The sequence below is a fragment of the Triturus cristatus genome, chromosome 1_2 (assembly GCF_964204655.1).
Source record: "Triturus cristatus chromosome 1_2, aTriCri1.1, whole genome shotgun sequence".
Taxonomy (NCBI): domain Eukaryota; kingdom Metazoa; phylum Chordata; class Amphibia; order Caudata; family Salamandridae; genus Triturus; species Triturus cristatus.
Window position 1 is genome coordinate 927,648,803 of NC_140580.1, and position 20,155 is coordinate 927,668,957.

The window sequence follows — 20,155 nt, forward strand, 5'->3', positions numbered from 1 at the left end:
GGGTGTCTCCCCTGTTCCTATGAGGCTGGGGGCATCTGTGCTCCAGAGTGGGGCTGGCTGGTGTCTCTGCTTTTCCTGTGAGGCTGGGGGCATTTGTGCTCACAGTGTGGGGCAGGGGGTCTCTCCGCTTTTCCTTTGAGGCTGGGGGCATCTGTGCTCACAGAGTGGGGCTGGGGGTGTCTCCGCTTTTCCTGTGAGGCTGGGGGCATCTGTGCTCACAGTGATGTGCTGGGGGTGCCTCCGCTTTTCCTGTGAGGCTGGGGGCATCTGTGCTCACAGTGATGTGCTGGGGATGCCTCCACCTTTCCTATGAGGCTAGGTGCATCTGTGCTCACAGAGTGGGGCTGGGGGTGTCTCCACTTTTCCTGTGAGGCTGGGGGCATCTGTGCTCACAGTGATGTGCTGGGGGTGCCTCCGCTTTTCCTGTAAGGCTGGGGGCATCTGTGATCAGAGTGTGGGGCTGGGGGTGTCTCCGCTTTTCCTGTGAGGCTGGGGGCATCTGTGCTCACAGTGTGGGGCTGGGGGTGTACGTGCTCACGGTGTGTGGGGCCGTGCTAACCTTGGGCTGGAAGAGAAGGGCTTCCCTATCACAGCAACTGAAGGTCACATTTCTTTTCATTGATCTCGCAATGTTTGTTAATTACTCTGTCACTGATGTGGCAAAGGATAATTAAACAGTTCTGTTTATATCTTAGATGCATAATTATGTGCCCTGTCAGTAAGCTTGTTGGCGAGAGACTCCCCACCCTCCTTTCCCCAGAGAGGAGCAGACAACTCAACCAAGACACCCATGCTCAGGGGTAATGAAGGACGCTCGGGTGACTAACAGTGTAAGCTTTGCAGACTCGGGCCCTGAGCTGGGGGAATGGGCAGATACACCTCACCTCTCGGAGTCACAGGCAGCTGTCAGCAAGACTCCTCAAGTCTCGGCTGTAGCACTTAAAATCCCTCTTCTTCCTCCAAGGACAGCACCTACAGTATTCTGGAGCCACATTCCACCGCGCTTCCTTCCTACAATGTCAGCAATTGCAGCTTCTACAGCGTCCGCAAGTCTGGTGGTTCCTTGACAAACGTAACTACTCACCCTTCACTCCGTGGCATTTTGCTTTCAAAGGCAGTGGGTGCATCACTACAGAACCAAACTGGCAAGAGGTCTCTACTTAACAAGGTCAGTTCCTAGAGCACTCTACCCTCTCACTTAGGGGTGGATTGGAAAGCTTCTGGCAGTCCTGCAGGAAGTCGTGGGTACCCTAATCGAAAGTCCCTTGCACAACCCTCCATACTGGGAGTAGGAGCAGTAGAGAGGTGTTTGTAACAAGCTAGCATTTTTTAATGGCAAATGGGAGAGATGTGATGCAGGTTTCATATTTAAGGATGACAATAAGGAGCCACGCTAACTCCTACAGGGGAGGCAGCCTTAAACCAGCAATGGACCAGATCTGAGCTTTTTATTGCAACTGATCTGTTTGACGTTAGCTTGTATGTGGATTTATAGCTCGAAGAGTATCACCATGATGATGCTAGAGGCCCTAGTCCAGGACTTCCTGCCTACAAGGGCTGCACCTATACAAACTTCGAGTATGAAGTGTTATATTGTTTTGACTTCTTGTATTCAAAGGAACCAACATGCCATTCCGCTCTGCATTTAACCTGTTAATACTTCCAATTGTTGGGCTACTCATTTTCTGCAAGAGACCGAAGTGATCTTTGGCTTCCGCCCCTGCACTGCAATGCTGTGATTCCAGAAATGTTTGTGCCCTTTCCTGCTTGTCTAGGGTGCATCCTTCATTGGCCTCTAGCCCTCCTGCTTCTCTGGCTACTCTCATTTCCCCCTACCGGCTGTTCTGAATAACTTAAGTATAACTACCGGTCTCTGCTATGAATTCTCACATGACCATGGGCATGGGCTAAGGTCTCCACTTCCTCTTATATCTCCTCAGCAAATTATACCTGCTATGACTACTATCCTTGACTGTGTATTTTGATGAAAAATACATGATCTACTCATGCTTAGGCTTTCTGTTCTAATGTGTATTCTGCACACATTTTCCGTCCTAACAGATCAATCTGCTCAGACCACATACAACTGCACTTCTAAGATCTCGTATATCCATGAGGGCCTTGCTCAGGTACAGCCACTAATCAAATCTTGTATGGCTTAACACATTTCAGCAGCAGTTTTTTAGCAGATTTTTGGCTTTTGCCCAAGTCTCATTAAGAACCTCTTTGTGTTCTGCTACACCAAAGAATTCCATGAGTAAACTCCTGTTGTCTAATTTATCAGCAACTGCTTAGGTGTAATAGTAGCTTTTATAGATAAGTCTAATTTCTCCACGACTCCTCTCCTGTTCACCACCACTATGCCCAAGCTCAAAACACCACCATCACTATGTCAGCTGCATAGACCATCATCCATAATTTTCCTATCCCAACTTGCACCGTTTGCATTTTAACCACTGCTTCAGAGTTATCTGCTGCCTCCTCTGTGCTCTCTTCATTTGCATCCAGCTTATGTGCCCAATGCTGGCCAGGATTGGTAATGTCTTGGTGAAACTCTCATCTATTACTTTAGCCTCACCCAAATGTTTTTATGCCACACTTGGTGTCGACATACAACAGTGGCGTTCGCTCTACTTCTCCACTTGTGCTGTGTTCAAAGTGTCTACAACGAGAAGGTATCTTACCTGAAGGTGTGAGGCGGGCTGGCTTGACCACAGCCTCCCCCAGTGCTGTCATGCTCTCCTCCTTGGCAATGGCTCCATTTGAATCCCTGCTTCCAACACAGTTGCCGCCCTGAGACCCCTGAGGAGCTGCTGGGTCATCTGCATTGTCCTCATCATCACTGCAGCCCTTTGGTTGTACCGTGTATACCCCTTCAGGGGGTGCCTCGCTATTTTCGGACTTCCTTCGGCCCAGGTGCTCGTCCGTGTACTCTCCATTCACCCACTTCTCAATAACTTCCCTTCTGCGTTTGTCCTCATCTAATCTCTGCACAATGTTGAGTCCTTCCAAGAGTGTTGTCTCGAGGGGCTGCTGTTTCTCACAGTTCTCTGGCAACCTAGGGTCTGCATCCAGTGTCACGTCAGACCCTATGTCTGAACCAATCTGGCGGCTTAGCTTGGCACAGATGGCATTGACTTTCAGGCCACCTTTACGCCTGGCAGCCATCTTAGATTTTCCTGAGGATGTGTCAGTGCATATGGTTCTTTCACCTGTAAACAGATAAAAGAGAGGTAACATATAGCTTTTTTACTAATTTAATGGGACACTAAAATGTAGCGTTCTAGCCACTTCACATCACAAAGCTGTATCAGAAGCACACCCTCGGGGTCACTGCCGATGGGATACTCCATGACTAGTAATGTAAGGCCCTGTAGTACACGCACAGCCTGTACGCCAGAGCACCGTACAAGTCTCACACTGTACTTCAAGCCCTATGTCAACCATTGTCTGTACTTCAAGGTTCCTACTATTCATGGTACGTCTTTCAGGGTCCTGTTAGCGAAGACCTGCAATCCAAGTACTTTGACATGTGCTCCAGTGCTCTTCGATCCACAGCCTGTATTGCAAGGACCGCAACTACCCAGGAACTCTAATGTGGGTACACTTACTGTACACAGACTGGACTACAGGATTACACACTAACCACAGCATGTCCTCCTAAACCCGTTCTCCAGTGCCTCCACCTAATCATGGCCTATGCTCAAGGGATCCTGCTGTTGATGACAAATACTTTAAGTCAACCTAATAGCAATGACCTATATTTCAAGGTCCTGCCCCCACCCGTGGCCTCGGATGCCTCCTCTTTCCAGTGATGTTTACTCAAAATCACTGTGCTATATAAATTCCTATAATCCAGCGCATAAACTGCAAGGCTAACTATGACCTATTGCTGGTATTCCCACCCTGCCCCCCACTACTACCCACATCGGTCTTAAAGGAGCTTACTACAGAAGTTAATATAGCACAACACGCTATTACTCTTAAGACTGCAGGGTCTCGTACTCCCAACCCCCCTTTGATCTACTATCTATAGTCTGAACTCCAAGGCACCTTCACATTAATGTCTCTGCTACACCCAAATGGTACACTTTGACTTCCTTACTAGCTATGCCAATTCTCCAGTGGTTCCTACTACTCTGAAACTAACATGATGCAGGTGACCTTCACACACCCAGGGAGGCGGACGGACATTTTATATCCGTTCGTTTGTGTCGCAAGGGCACTAGTGAGTGACGTGTGCGATACCATGAGCACAAGGATAGCAGGTAGGCACATGAATCTGTATGGTCTACCCTATTGTTTGGTGCCAGCGTCTACATGTTCTACCCCAATGTAGCTTGTGTGTTGGAGAGTGACTATTTAATATTTTGTTCTGCTAGAATGAGAATCCGTTGCGGAACCTTTCAAATTCAAGACAGGACAGGGAAATTACAACACATAATTACCAATCCCTTCACCTTCTCACACGAAGTTGTGGAATTTAAACATTATAAAAATAATTTTATAAAATGACGTCTGATTGACATACGAAAATTAGCACAAGACTTCCACTTAAATATTCATAAACAAGAAGTTCTAAAAAATAACATGAGTCCCTAAACTGTTTAAAAAAGAAAACTAAAAACCTGTGTTTTTTAGAGTGATGTATATTTCACAGGGACACAAACAACCAGGATGAAGTCCCTGATGGATTCATGTGCAAGAGATACTGTTACCCCTTTAAAGAAAAATAAAAAAAATGTTTGTACTAATTATGCTGTACAGAGTTTTTGCACGTTTCTCACTTTGAATTTGGGCCAGATTTATCAGGTCTTTGAGTTGTCCTTGCGTGGCTTTGTAAAGAAATATAACGCAACACAGCGGCTTTAACTGTGTTACGTTACATTTCATGCTCGGAGGCGTCCCATAGGTGAAGCATGGGTGTCCCCATGCATCCACCCATGGATTTTGGCGCATTCCCAGATTTACTAAAGCTAGTAAACCTGGGAGTGCGTCAAAATGCTACGCTTTCCCCCAGTGAGGCATAATAACTTGGAGAAACATCTTTATTTCGCTTTACTTCCTCTTTTACGCATACAAAGATGGAGAAGTTCCTTTAAGGATTGTTTTTGTGCAGGAAGTTCTACCTTCCTGCACAAAAAGCAATCCTGCCCGTAACGCAGACACCCTTGCACTTTGGTGCAAGGAAGGGTGCCTGCTTTGGCGCTAGGCAGCACACAGTGCACCAGCGCAAGGAGAGAGCAGAAATTATCAATTTCTTCGTAAATATGGTGGATTTCTGCTTTCTCCCTTTCTTGCAACACAGCAACTTTGTTAGCTACCCTGCGTTGCGTGAATGATTAGTAAATGTCCCCCTAGATTTTTGTTGCAGTAAAATGAAGAGAAAAAAGTTTAAACTCTGAAATCCAATGTTAACCACAGTGACATAACAGAGAACACAAATGTAGAGTTGATACACCTATGGTGAAAGCAAGGAACGAGGATTGTGTGACATCCTGTTGGGGAATTTAGAGCCCCTAATGAGTGGAACATCGAGAGGGGGCGAGGAGAGTTAGTACTCAGTAGTAATCAGTTGGAAATAATGATTTCAGGCAAAAGTTGAAAAAGAGTAGAGGTCCACATAGAAAATACGAAATGTAGTCTTGGGGCTAAATTTCAAATTAGATTCAGGCATCGAGATTGACTGCCACTGCATCTACCTTTCTTCTTCAATGCATGAAATCACGGAAACCCTACAAACATAGCAGCTAGTAAGAGTTGACTCAATGGTTTTCCCATGCTCTCTTACTACTCTCTGAAAAGCTTCCAGCCCACACCAGTCTTCTCATAGGCCTCCTTCTGCCCCCTCATCTGGTACTGGGCCAGCCTTTGCTCTCCTTTCCTATCTTCTCAACAATCTCTGCCTGCTCCTTACATTCCTCTGATTGCCCTATCAGAGCCTTTTCTCACCAATCTCTCTGCTTCTTAAAATCCGGATCCTGCCCCATCCGAGCCAATGGCTGACCTCAGACCAGTGTCTGCTACCCTTTGCAATCCTGTGCCTGCCCTGTCCATCCGGCCCACGTATCCCTTGAATGACCTCTGCCTGACCCTTCACAAGCCTGTTCTATTCCTTCACAAGCCTACTTGTTCCCTCCTGCCAATCTCTTCTCTCACAAAACAGCACCTGCCCCAAGCCCTGTTCCGCAATACTGATATGGCTGGGTCCACCCTGAAAAGGCATGATGTGCAAATTAATGATGGGTTGGGTGCAGCCCTGAGTATTTACCAGTGGCTAGGAATAATTCAAGAATTCCGTCCACCACGGTTTTGTATACTTCTTCCACCCCAGCACCAGTCACTGTCCTCTCACAGATCTGCCTGCCCACGAATCAAACTCTGCCTGCCACCTTACTAGCTTCTGTTTATTCTCTCACCAACCTCTATCTGCTTGTCACAAGACTGTGGTGCCAGTCTCTATATCAACCTCCATGTGCCCACTGGCCTCTGCCAGAATTCTCGCCAACCTTTGGACACCCTCACAATTCTCCGCCCGAATCTTCAGCCTTCCTCACCATCCTGCATACGATCCAAGGTCTCTTCTGGTACATTGCGCTTCCGGCATCCCATCCCTTCCGGCATCCCATCCCTTCTGGCTTCCCATCCCATCCTCTGACACGCCAACAGATACGCTCGGCAATCTCAGTAGGGTGACCTTTGTACGAGTACTCAAGGGGCAGACCTTTATGTAGAAGACACCCCTACAATACTTCTAAAAGTCTACTTTCTATAACAATCTACTGCAACTTACAGACTTGGCAACTCCATACATAAAGTGAAAGGTGAGAGCCCTGTGGACCAGCAGTCGATACAAGGCAAACAGATTTTTGATCGGTTTGCAATATGCTCAGGTGGGAGCAAGAAACTGGCTAACTTTCTCATCCTGCTTTGGCACGTCTTTTGCAACATCAAAAGCTGGCAAACTAGATTCCTGCGTAATAGCTACACATCTGCATACGGACAAGGCCAACATGAGCAGCCCACAAAACAGCTCACTGAGAAATGTTCAACATTTACAGACGTGCACACCTAACATGGCCAGCCAGGAACTGAGCGCTGTGCAGAAAGGCGCAATATGTGCAGAACAGTGAAACGCCATAAACCTACTCGACACTGCCAAAAGGACCAGATAAATGTAACTCATCACAGAATATCCAGAGTTCTGGCAGTGTGTCTAGTGAGTGAGGGTCCTGCTAGGAAGACTGGAGTATCCTCAAGTCTGTTCTTCAACAAATGTAATGCTTTAAATGATTAAAAATACTGGGCACCCTCCGTCAAACAAGAGTATAGCGGTTAATCCCAGGACAATATGTTGTCAGAGAGTTTCAGAACGAAGGTCCATTCCTTTTTAGATAAAAGAAATGTGCTAAACAGGGGCTCACTTCCAATGGGAAATTAACATCTTATTCAATAAAACCATGGTTGGTTGGGGCACAAAGCTCAATACTAGTGGATGTCGATTGTGGATACCGAGAGTTCAAACTCTGTCATCCTTTGTCAGACAAGAGCATCATGGGCAGCTTGGGATCACTTCTTATCAAGGAGGGATGTGGTAAATCCAAGCTCATCCTGTGGAACTGAATCTTCGAGGATTACTAATGATCACTTCTTGTCGAACAAGTGGTTTGTGGGAGACCAGGGCTAAATATCTTGCAGGCAAAAATAACATTTTAAGAGGATCTCACTCCCCATCAGAGACGAGCATTGCGGTCAGTTTAGGTAAGCTCAGTCCCTTCCTTTGTGGACAGTATCTTTATTGGTAACAGCTCCTCGTTTGGTGGCAGATCAAGAGTATTTTGAGGTTCACAGGCCCACGTCCTGTCCAAGTGAAGCATTGAGGGCAACCTGGCAGCCCTCCACATCCATGGAAAACAAAAGCATTAGTGGCCCTCCCCCTTGCAGACAGGTGCACCATGGGTAATCAGGCCCGCCCTGCGGTACCGGTCAGACCACTCTCCGCTCTTACTTAATGTTTAAGATTGCTTGCTCATATAAACAGCCGCGTTTATTTTATTCTCTCAAACATAAATGCTTTTAATTTACATCTTTATAAGGAAGTCGTTTGTAAATCTTACCTGTCAAAGGGTTTCATCTCTTTCCCAGTCCAAACTCTCAGCTCCTGTATTTACAAAGGGAGCTTCCGCTTCAAACAATGCAAGAATTTAAACTTCATAGCAGGGGACTTTTCCTGTGGGGGCTTTAAAGTATCCACCAATCAGCTTGTGCTTGAATGGAGTTTCAGGAAAGGAACCAAAATAGGAGCGCCTCTGATCTACGTATCGCATAAGAAAGGTCAAAACTGGGCAGAACTGTGACCAGCAAGAGGAACGATATAGGCCACCAAGTCTTTTAGAGCCTGTGATTAGCACACTGGGCAATGTGGACTCCAACATATCCAGAAAAACACTGCCGTTCTGCTGGGGACTCCTGTACGGCAAGGTTACAGCCAACCCGGAGAGAAACCACCACAGCTTTGTGAACAAGTCACTGGCAAGAGCAACGTGGAAGGTGCCAAACCATCAAAGCTATGATCAGCAAGAGGACCCAGTCCGTCCTCACACCAGGAAAGCCTTTAATTAGGAAGTGAAAGGAGGAGAAAGGCACCAAATCTAGGAAAGCCGGAAATTAGCCTAAGTTTCAAATCAGACTTCCAAAAATAGAAGATCATGTGATTGGTGCAGACTCGAGATAGATTACCTGATCTATTTGAGTCTATAATTGGCTGAAGTCTCAAGATAGAAGTAGAAACTTAGAAAAGTATGTCTTTGGTGAGCGACATGAGGAAAACACTAACCATAGAAGAGAGCGCTTGGAGAACTTAGACAGATGGCCAAACCATGGGGTTTGTGTCAGGAAGGCTGTAAAGAAGGAGAGTTTGTCACTAACAAAGGGCTGGCATCAAACATTGGACATCGTATGAGAGACCAAAAGCTGCAGGCAGGCAATTCACAAGGACAACCTATGACCGGTCAAAAGCATGAGAGAGCCGTACCTAGGAGAGGCTTAGATTGGCAGGAGGATTCCGTAAGATAAAAACTTAGCATAGCCTGTATTTGACAAGAGACTCCAAGAAGGTGCTGAGCTCCGGAGACCCTGATGGGCAAGTGGAACAAAGAGGCTGTAAAAACTAAGGGAACAAGGGACCAGCAATTGGATCTAGGAAAGTGCTAGGTGTAGATGGATCCATGCCCAGCAAGATGCCTTAAGAAAATACCAAATCAGGAGATCTTGTGACAAGAAATGAGACTGAGGAAGGAGCCAACCCTAAAAGAGACTGTGATGTGTGAGGAAGACACGATACCCAGGAGAAGACATATGAAGGAGCCAGAACAACATAGTCTGTGGTCAGCATGAAACTTGAAGAAGGGGCCGTGCCTATCACAATAGTCCGCGCTCAGCTGAAGACTGCTAAAAGGCACCACATAAATAGGAGTTTGCAACTTGCAGAGGTAAGGAGGAGAGAAACTAAACTAGGAGTGCATGTTATAGATCTGATGCTTGAAAAGGGACCAAAACTAAGAAAACATCTAGAAAAGCCTGTGATCTGCAAGAGGCTTGAATCACACCTGGAAAGCAGAGAAAACATCTGTGCCATCCATTGGATTCACTTCTCAAGGGCATGCTCACAAGCCTTGCGCTCACACAACCAAGCCATCACCACAACATGTGTGCTGATATTCCTGAGATAACCCCCTCTGTGCCATTTATTAACCAACCATTCACTGAGACATATCAGCCTGCACAGTGATGTAATGGATCAGGACAAAAAGGGCGGCTTCAACAGGACTTGAGGCAATGGCCTGTTTCGCTGTATTGAGAGGACTGGAAGAAGATGTTCTAACTTTCATTGGCTCTTCCTCCAGTTCTAACAGCAGTGGTTATTCCTTTCTAGCTCCCAAGGAAGTATGCCGTTCCTCTAACTTTAGAGGCAGTGGTCATTTCCTCTGGTACAAGTGGAAAAGGCAATTTTTCCAGCTATTATGGCAATGGCACTATTCTACTACTCGGAGGCAGAGGCCCTTTGCTCTGGTGGAACCGATCGTGCCTTCTCTCTCTTTCTGGGGCACTGACACTGCATCGAGTGGCGCTCCTACTATAGGAGCAGAAGTCATTCCCCTCTACTTATGGAGGTAAGGGCCTAGAAGAAAGGGCCATTGCTTCTAGCCCTTGGAAAATTGAGGGGGTTACAGGCAATGATAGCCCTTTCCTCTAGCCCTAGAGGCAGGGGATTTTCCTTCATCCTGGAAGTTGTGACTCGTTCCACCATCTTTAAGGGAAGAGGGCCTACCCTCCAGCCTTGAAAGCCTTCTCACCAAACGTAGCGCCCGTTTTCTCTCGTTTTTGCAACAATGTCGCTCATCCATCTCTAGAGACAATGGCCCTTTCCTCCACAGACAATTTCGTCATCTCCTGGAGCAGTGGCCAAATGGCAGGAAGCCCACTTGTATGTTTCATCTTGCTATAGGGATAGTAGACTTCACCACCCCTCCCCCCTTTGCCTCCAGACATCCTGTCCTTACTCTGTGTCTGCACATGAAGAGGTCTTTCTTTCCAACTGTACAGTCAGTGGTCATTTCTTAATCACCTGGAGACTCATGGTCTCTTCTCTACCTCTAGTGGAAAGGCCCTTTCCTCCACCACTAGAAGCCAAGACTCTTTCCGCTGGGTCTAGGACATCTGTTGTGGCCCTCTCCATCTCTGGAGGTAGAGGACGTGTCCCCGGCTCAAGGGATAGCGGCGCTTAGAGGCAGAGTCCCTTTACACTGCCTTCGAAGCAGAGCCACTTTCTTGTAGCAGCTCCTTCCCCAAGGCCTAGAGACTCTGCCCTTTTCGCTGCCTACATCTGGCCGCTGTGGGCTCATCCCTCCCTCCAGTTTATCAATAAAACACTTTATTGCTTTTAGTCCAGGAAATGACCTTGGAACAGAGCTGTGCGTGTCTCTCTGTATCGACCTTGGAGCCTAAATAGGCTGCTCTAACCTTCATCCTCTTGTGTTCATACACAGGCAGCTCCAACCTTCCTGTGCTCCTACCCCTACACAGGCTGCTCCAACCTTCCTGTGCTCCTACCCCTACACAGGCTGCTCCAACCTTCCTGCGCTCCTACTCCTAAACAGGCTGCTCCAACCTTCCTGCGCTCCTACCTCTATGCAGGCTACTCCTACCCAGGCTGCTCCAACCTTCCTGCGCTCCTACCCCTACACAAGCTGCTCCAACCTTCCTCTGCTCCTACCCCTACACAGGCTGCTCCAACCTTCCTGTGCTCCTACCCCTACACAGGCTGCTCCAACCTTCCTGCGCTCATACTCCTACACAGGCTGCTCCAACCTTCCTGCGCTCCTACTCCTACACAGGCTGCTCCTACCCCTACACAGGCTGCTCCAACCTTCCTGCGCTCCTACCCCTACGCAGGCTGCTCCAACCTTCCTGCCCTCCTACTCCTAAACATGCTGCTCCAATCTTCCTGCGCTCCTACCACTATGCAGGCTACTCCAACCCCTACACAGGCTGCTCCAACCTTCCTGCGCTCCTACCCCTACACAGGCTGCTCCAACCATCCTGCACTCCTACCTCTACGCAGGGTGCGCCAACCTTCCTGCGCTTCTACCCCTACACAGGCTGCTCCAACCTTAATGCGCTCATACTCCTACACAGGCTGAACCATTTTTACTGCCCTCCTACCCCTACGCTGGCTGTGCCAACCTTCCAGCGCTTGTACTTCTAAACAGACTGCTCTAACCTTCCTGAGCTCCCACCCCAACGCATGCTGCGCCAACCTTTCTGCGCTCATACTCCTACACCGGCTGCACCATGTTTTCTGCGCTCCTACCCCAACGCATGCTACGCCAACCTTCCTGCGCTCCTACCCCTGACCAGGCTGCTCTAACCATTCTCCTCTACTATTCCCAAATAGACTGTTCTGACTGTTTTCCTCTCCTACAGGGGCTGTTCCTACTCCTACACGGGGTGTTCTAAACCTTCTTCCAAATCCTACAGGGGCTGCCTCTACTCCTACAGGGGCTGCCTCTACTCCTACAGGGGCTGCCTCTACTCCTACAGGGGCTGCTTCTACTCATTCCTACACACGCTGCTCCAATCTACCCACGGCTGCTGGCTGCTCCATGCCATTTCTTACTTCTCTACTGGGTCCTAGACAGGCTACACCAGGCCGCGCACGTGAGGTAACGTAGTGGCATGTAAGAGTGGAGCAGGGTGAGAAGCGTGCACGTGTTTATGATAGGAGCAGGCTCGCAGAGTTGCCCATTATTGGACACCCGCAGTTTGCGGAGTGGCCTTGTGAGTCTTAGCGCGCGCTGGTAAGTCACAGGCCCTTTCCGCGCAAGTGCCGCTTGCTTCGCTTTTTCTCGCACATGAAATAAGAGTACATCCGCATACACAAGACTCGCTAGTCTGCTAGTGGCACGAAACCCCAGCTCACGTGGAGCCGATTGCCCCACGTGTATTTGTCACAGTGTTTGCAGGAACTACGCTAAGTTCGCGAAAACAAAACGGCGCACACATTCCTGGGAGTACGAGGAAGCAAGATGGAGCATTATACACAAAAAGAGCGATAATAGGGACAAGCGGATTCTTTGTTCTGTATTGTACTGCACGCTGTTTTGGGCAGTATTTAAATGCAGCTGGTGTTGCACTGCGCTTTGGGCTGCGCGCTACGTGCTCTTTGGTATTATTTAAATGCAGCTGGTATTGCACTGCGCGCTACGGGCTCTTTGGTATTATTTAAATGCAGCTGGTATTGCACTGCGCTTTGGGCTGCGCGCTACGGGCTCTTTGGTATTATTTAAATGCAGCAGGCATTGCACTGCGCTTTGGGCTGCGCGCTACGGGCTCTTTGGTATTATTTAAATGCAGCTCGTATTGCACTGCGCTTTGGGCTGCGCGCTACGGGCTCTTTGGTATTATTTAAATGCAGCTGGTATTGCACTGCGCTTTGGGCTGCGCGCTACGAGCTCTTTGGTATTATTTAAATGCAGCAGGCATTGCACTGCGCTTTGGGCTGCGCGCTACGGGCTCTTTGGCAGTATTTAGATGCAGCAGGTACTGCTCTGTGCACTGCACGCTCTTTGGTATTATCTAAATGCAGCAGGCATTGCACTGCACTTTAGGCTGCGCACTACATGCTCTTCAGCATTGAGGAACGGCGGCAGATATTGCACTGCACTCTCTGTTGTGCACTACAGGATGTTTGGCATTGCTTGCACAGCAGCAGGCACTGCGCTGTGTTCTGCGCTGCATGCTGTTTGAAATTGCTTGCACAGCAGAAGCTGTTTAGCATTACTGGATCTCCAGGAGGTATTGCACGCGCTGTGTGCTGCGCATTCCATGCTGTTTGGCATTGCTTGCACAGCAGCAGCTGTTGCACAATATTCTGTTTTGTACACTACACACTGTTTGGTTTGCTGAACGGCAGCAGAATTGCGCTGCGCTGTGTGCTGTGCGTTAAATGCTGTTTGGCATTGCTGAACGGCAGCCAATATTGCACTGCACTCTGTGCTGCACGTTAAATGCTGTTTGGCATTGCTGAACGGCAACAGATATTGCTCTGCACTCGGCGCTGCGCGTTGCATGGGGTTTGTCGTTGTTTGCACAGCAGTACTTGCTGCGCTCTGAGCTGCGCCTTCTCTGCTGATAATGACAGTAATGCCATCAATTAAACTGCAGCAGGCGCTGGCTGCGCTGCCGTTGGACACTGCCTTGCTGTCTGTGCTTTACTGGTACCGCGGGAGGCCCGCTGCAGCCCTCTGTACTGCTGCCGTGCTGCGGGCTGTCGTTGGACACTGCCTTGCTGTCTGTGCTTTACTGGTACCGCGGAGGTCCGCTGCAGCGCTCTGTACTGCCTTGCTGTCTGTGCTTTACTGGTACCGCGGGAGGCCCGCTGCAGCGCTGTGTACAGCTGCCGTGCTGCGGGTTATCGTTGGACACGGCCTTGCTGTTTGTGCTTCACTGGTACTGCGAGAGGCCCGCTGCAGCCCTCTGTACTGCTGACGTGCTGCGGGCTGTCGTTGGACACGGCCTTGCCGTCTGTGCTTCACTGGTACCGCGGGAGGCCCACTTCATCCCTCTGTACTGCTGCCGTGCTGAGGGCTGTCGTAGGACACTGCATTGCTGTCTGTGCTTTACTGGTACCGCGGGAGGCCCGCTGCAGCGCTCTGTACTGCTGCCGTGCTGCGGGCTGTCGTTGGACACTGCATTGCTGTCTGTGCTTCACTGGTACCGCGGGAGGGCCGCTGCAGCGCCCTGTACTGCTGCCGTGCTGCGGGCTGTCTGTGCTTCACTGGTACCGCGGGAGGGCCGCTGCAGCGCCCTGTACTGCTGCCGTGCTGAGGGCTGTCTGTGCTTCACTGGTATCGCGGGGGGGGGGGGGGGGGGCGCTGCAGCGCTCTGTACTGCTGCCGTGCTTCGGCTCTTCGGCGCACTCCGACTGGACTCGGCAAATGACCGAAGGCAGCGCCCCAGGCCTGACGAGGAGCCGACGGCACTGCCGGCTTGTTGTGCCTGGAGCCAGCAGCGGCGTCGGTGCCAAGGAGTCACTGCGGGGCCAGCGGATCCCCGACCCCAGCGAAGTACCCCCCTCCCGGCCCCGCCAAGGCGCCTGAGCTGGGCGGAGGCTCTTTGAACCTGCGATACCAAAGCCACGGAGAAAGATGGGCACACACTGCTATTACCGCCCTTTATTTGCTTTTATTTATTTGATGTTCTAACTTTGGCAACGTTTGCATTACTTATGTCAACAGAGCTCTGAATTTAAAACGAGAGATAGTAAAACAGAAGGATGGAGAGGGAATGGGCGGAAAAGGGAGGAGAAACAGCGAAGTAAACAGGTGTGCTTCCTGCTGGGCACATGCGTCTGGGGAGATGGGGCCGCCGCCTTCTCCCCGGTCTGTCAGCATGGCGAGGAGCGCCTCAAAGCTCTGCTCGCGGAAATAAAAAATAAACAATGCAACCGTTCCTCAGTACGAAAAATAACTGAGAAGCACCCGTACAAAAAACAGCAAGAACCTGCCTTAATTTAACGACAACTATCCCATCACGCGAGAGGGTAAGCAAAAGCTGCATCAGGAAAATATCAATTCTAAGCTTCATTTTAGGGTTTAGGGGTGGGTGAGGTAAAGGGTGGTAAGGGTATATTTAGGAATGGGTAGCGATAAAGGGAGGTAAGACTACATTTTGGGTTTAGCAGTGAGTAAAGGTAAAGGGAGGAAAAGGTAAAATTAGCGTTTCAGGGAGGGAAGACGTAAAGAGAGGTTAGGAATAAAAAAGAGGGGAGGGCTGTAGTGTTTATCCCCAAAATAAAAAATTACCAAATTAAAAAAATGTATGTAAATAACATAAGAGCCCCCAAACAATGTCTGTATACAGCCACACACACACGTGTACGTATATATGTGTGTGTATAAAATAGGACACCAGGAAGAGTGGCGGGGCCAGCAGAGAGTGAAGAGAGGGGCATGAGAATGAGTTAGTAGCCAAAGGCGTGGGGGCAAGAATGTCGGGGAGGACGCGAGAGAGAGAAAAAGCGGGGCTCCTCTGTCACCGCCTCTAGATCGAGCTCTTATCCTACAGCCATCTGCCTCGGACCCCAGATCCGCTCAGCTCGTTAGCATCAAATCCCACAAACAGCCGATCAAATATTAATCCTGTGTATTTTCATCAGATAAACCTAATTACTGGGCCCATGAGCGTGGTTTCTGCTGCGCTTTACAAACAAACGGGTGAAACCCGAGGGCTCCGGAAGCGCGTGGACGAGCCAGACTCCTCTATCCTGCGCGCGGGGGCACCCACTGCTCCTGCATGGTTAGTCCCTCTTGGGGTCGGGGGTCCCTTTACGGCCCAGGCGCACACCCTGCTAATAAGAAGTTCATACACTGGAGGGCAGGTTCGGGTCACCCAGATGGCACTTCCTTCAGGTATCGAAATGTGTCCCACTGTGGAGGAAAAAAGTGGTGCTGCCTCTGCCTGACCCTACAATGCCCAGGCACCCATCACCTATGGTGAAGTAGGTAGCTTGAGGTAAGTGTAGGTGCTGCATCTGCCTGGCCCTACTATGGCCAAGCGCCCACCACCTGTGGGTAGCGTGAGGTAGGTGCTGCCTCCATCTGGCCCTACAATGGCCAAGCGCCCATCACCTCTGGTGGGGTGGGTACAGCCGGGTAAGGGTAGGTGCTGCCTCTGCCTGGCCCTACAGTACCCAGGAGCCCATCACTTCTGGTGGGGTGGGTGGAGCCGGGTAAGGGTAGGTGCTGCCTCTGCCTGGCCCTACAGTACCCAGGAGCCCATCACTTCTGGTGGGGTGGGTGGAGCAGGGTACGGGTAGGTGCTGCCTCTGTCTGGCTCTACAGTACCCAGGAGCCCATCACTTCTGGTGGGGTGGGTGGAGCAGGGTAAGGGTAGGTGCTGCCTCTGCCTGGCCCTACAGTACCCAGGAGCCCATCACTTCTGGTGGGGTGGGTGGAGCAGGGTAAGGGTAGGTGCTGCCTATGCCTGGCCCTACAGTACCCAGGAGACCATCACCTCTGGTGGGGTGGGTAAAGCCGGGTAAGGGTAGGTGCTGCCTCTGCCTGGCCCTACAGTACCCAGGAGCCCATCACTTCTGGTGGGGTGGGTGGAGCAGGGTAAGGGTAGGTGCTGCCTCTGTCTGGCTCTACAGTACCCAGGAGCCCATCACTTCTGGTGGGGTGGGTGGAGCAGGGTAAGGGTAGGTGCTGCCTCTGCCTGGCCCTACAGTACCCAGGAGCCCATCACCTCTGGTGGGGTGGGTGGAGCAGGGTACGGGTAGGTGCTGCCTCTGCCTGGCCCTACAGTACCCAGGAGATGATCACCTCTGGTGGGGTGGGTGGAGCAGGGTACGGGTAGGTGCTGCCTCTGCCTGGCCCTACAGTACCCAGGAGCCCATCACCTCTGGTGGAGTGGGTGGAGCCGGGTACGGGTAGGTGCTGCCTCTGCCTGGCCCTACAGTACCCAGGAGCCCATCACCTCTGGTGGGGTGGGTGGAGCCGGGTACGGGTAGGTGCTGCCTCTGCCTGGCCCTACAGTACCCAGGAGATGATCACCTCTGGTGGGGTGGGTGGAGCAGGGTAAGGGTAGGTGCTGCCTCTGCCTGGCCCTACAGTACCCAGGAGCCCATCACCTCTGGTGGGGTGGGTGGAGCAGGGTAAGGGTAGGTGCTGCCTCTGCCTGGCCCTACAGTACCCAGGAGCCCATCACTTCTGGTGGGGTGGGTGGAGCAGGGTAAGTGTAGGTGCTGCCTCTGCCTGGCCCTACAGTACCCAGGAGCCCATCACCTCTGGTGGGGTGGGTGGAGCAGGGTAAGGGTAGGTGCTGCCTCTGCCTGGCCCTACAGTACCCAGGAGCCCATCACCTCTGGTGGGGTGGGTGGAGCCGGGTACGGGTAGGTGCTGCCTCTGCCTGGCCCTACAGTACCCAGGAGATGATCACCTCTGGTGGGGTGGGTGGAGCAGGGTAAGGGTAGGTGCTGCCTCTGCCTGGCCCTACAGTACCCAGGAGCCCATCACCTCTGGTGAGGTGGGTGGAGCAGGGTACGGGTAGGTGCTGCCTCTGCCTGGCCCTACAGTACCCAGGAGCCCATCACCTCTGGTGGGGTGGGTGGAGCAGGGTAAGGGTAGGTGCTGCCTCTGCCTGGCCCTACAGTACCCAGGAGCCCATCACTTCTGGTGGGGTGGGTGGAGCAGGGTAAGGGTAGGTGCTGCCTCTGCCTGGCCCTACAGTACCCAGGAGCCCATCACCTCTGGTGGGGTGGGTGGAGCAGGGTAAGGGTAGGTGCTGCCTCTGCCTGGCCCTACAGTACCCAGGAGCCCATCACCTCTGGTGAGGTGGGTGGAGCAGGGTACGGGTAGGTGCTGCCTCTGCCTGGCCCTACAGTACCCAGGAGCCCATCACCTCTGGTGGGGTGGGTGGAGCAGGGTAAGGGTAGGTGCTGCCTCTGCCTGGCCCTACAGTGCCCAGGAGCCCATCACCTCTGGTGGGGTGGGTAGCGTGGGGTAACGGTGTTCGCTTGGCTCTAGATCATCAATATCCTGCTTCCAGACCGGATGAATCCTGGGGGTTGTAGCCTTGTTTTGCTTCCCTTTAGCTAATTAGACTAGCTACACTGTCTATATTCAGGACAGAAGTGAAAATGTTTCTCTTCTGAAGACACTTGTTTATTGATATATTACTGCGTCATTATCCAAAGCATGTGAGTCACGCTCAAGTCGACGTTGTCCCTTTGAAGTCTTCCTTCTTCTCAGACTCTCCTTAAGTTACCCTTAGCTCCTGCCCAGCAGTTCCCTCTACCTCCATCTCCCTTGTCCACTAGCTGATTCTTTTCCTGCCCCTTCCGCACTACTGTACACCCTGTCCGTCCTTGCTTGTGCTGCCTCTTTTATCACTCTCACAGGACCATCACCTTTCCCGACCTCTCCTTATCAGGTACTGTCCTTTGTTTACATGCCTTCCAAGACAATACCAGTTGACTCTTTCATCATACCTGATCTGATTAATTTATTGCAAATGTGCATCGTTATCCATTTTATCTTCCCTTCCACCTAGTTTGATAAATAGCTCTGCTGCTGTGTGTAATTCTCATTAAGTTTGCTGTGGTGGGCTCATTTTCTCACGTAACTTGTTTTCTATGAAAAGCTAAAATAGTATAAATAAACAAATATATACCAGACAGACCACTATGATTTGTAGGTGAAAAGACCAAGACTGGAAAGGGTCCATGGTGACTCAGAGGAAGATGGACACACTAAGCCCAAAGTGCTCAATCCTGGGGACTTCTATGGAGTAGGTCAAGAGGCGGGAGTGGTGCGCTCTTCACAGCACCCAGTGTTCAGCAGTGGGGTGAGGGTGGTGGTGTGCTGACGCCTAGTCCTCCACTTCCAAGAGGCCTTGGCATGGCAATGTTCTAGCGTTGGCTAATCTTTGAGGAGAGATCTTAAATATACAAAGGGGACCAATCGCTCCTCAAAGCATGCATCAGCAACTTGTGTTGGCCCGCCATAATAAGTCCACGGCCAGACACGCATGGATGCTTTTGCATATGGTATTAGAAATAGATCTAAAGTTGGTGAAACGTCACAGGGTTTCACATTTTTGAAGAAAGAAACTAATAGAGCAGAATGTTTCACTTTGGGTGGTTGAAATGTCTGTTGGCACACTTTATTATGGAAATCCCACAAAAGGTGAGCGATCCTAAGGAAAATGTATTGCAGATGCTTGAAGGATACTTTCCCAGTGCACACGAGATGTGCATCTAAATAAGAAGCTGACAGGAACGTTTCATGGCTTAAGATTATACAAACTATTTACATACATGCTGGCCAAAGTGCAGGCATGGGGAGATACACGCACATATACCCTTAGTACACACACGCGCGCCACCATGGTTTGAAATGACCATTTTTTTTTTACTTCTCTTTGGGAGCAACATGAAGACCAGAGATTGCCGAGGTCACAGGCCTAAGACATGCTGGTGCCACAAAAGAAAATGCTGTTTTGGTCGCCTGCACACTGTAAGGAAGCATGCGTTACATAAAGCATTCATTAAAGACTATCCTAATGATGGGGGTTACCAGCGATGAGTGAGAAGCCCATCCCTGGGGCCTGAAGAGCCGAGAAAAAAACATGCGTTGTACCTCGCGGAGCCATACTATACCTGAACCGGGATTCCGGCCTCTTACCAGCACTCTACGTTGTATCTCAATCATCAGTAAAAGGTCCTGTAGCCCACCTGAACGATAGACATTTGTCCGTTCCAAAACCATTTCCTCATCGTATCTCTGGTCGGTGCAGACTAGGCTACACTGTGTGTAGTGATATTCATTTGCCCTTGATAATGTCTGACGATGGAGCCACCCATCTCCATTCTGGAGGCATCCAGGACCAAAGTTTCCCCAGGCATTCCACGTGGTCCTGGGTGAGGAACTTTCTCAATCCCTTTTTTGCCGAGATGGAGACCACTGTCCCCCCAGATTCCTCATCTGTTTTTTGCGCTTTGTGGACTTGGGTCGAAAAGTCTCCCTTATCTCCAAGTTCTTTGTAGTGTCTTGGAAGTGGAAGTCATCTTAGAAGGCTGGTCACTGACTGTTCT

General features: G+C 50.4%; 1 protein-coding gene across 9 annotated transcripts in view; it reads right to left on the reverse strand.

Moving 5' to 3' along the window:
• Window positions 1-20,155, reverse strand: part of CASZ1 (castor zinc finger 1) — a 220,049-nt gene that overhangs the window by 109,359 nt on the left and 90,535 nt on the right. For all 9 annotated transcript variants that reach the window (XM_085609857.1, XM_085609856.1, XM_085609853.1 and 6 more), the window contains exon 2: window positions 2,685-3,212. In XM_085609857.1, coding sequence (XP_085465983.1) covers window positions 2,685-3,212 — 528 coding nt within the window. The remainder of the gene's footprint in view (window positions 1-2,684; window positions 3,213-20,155) is intronic.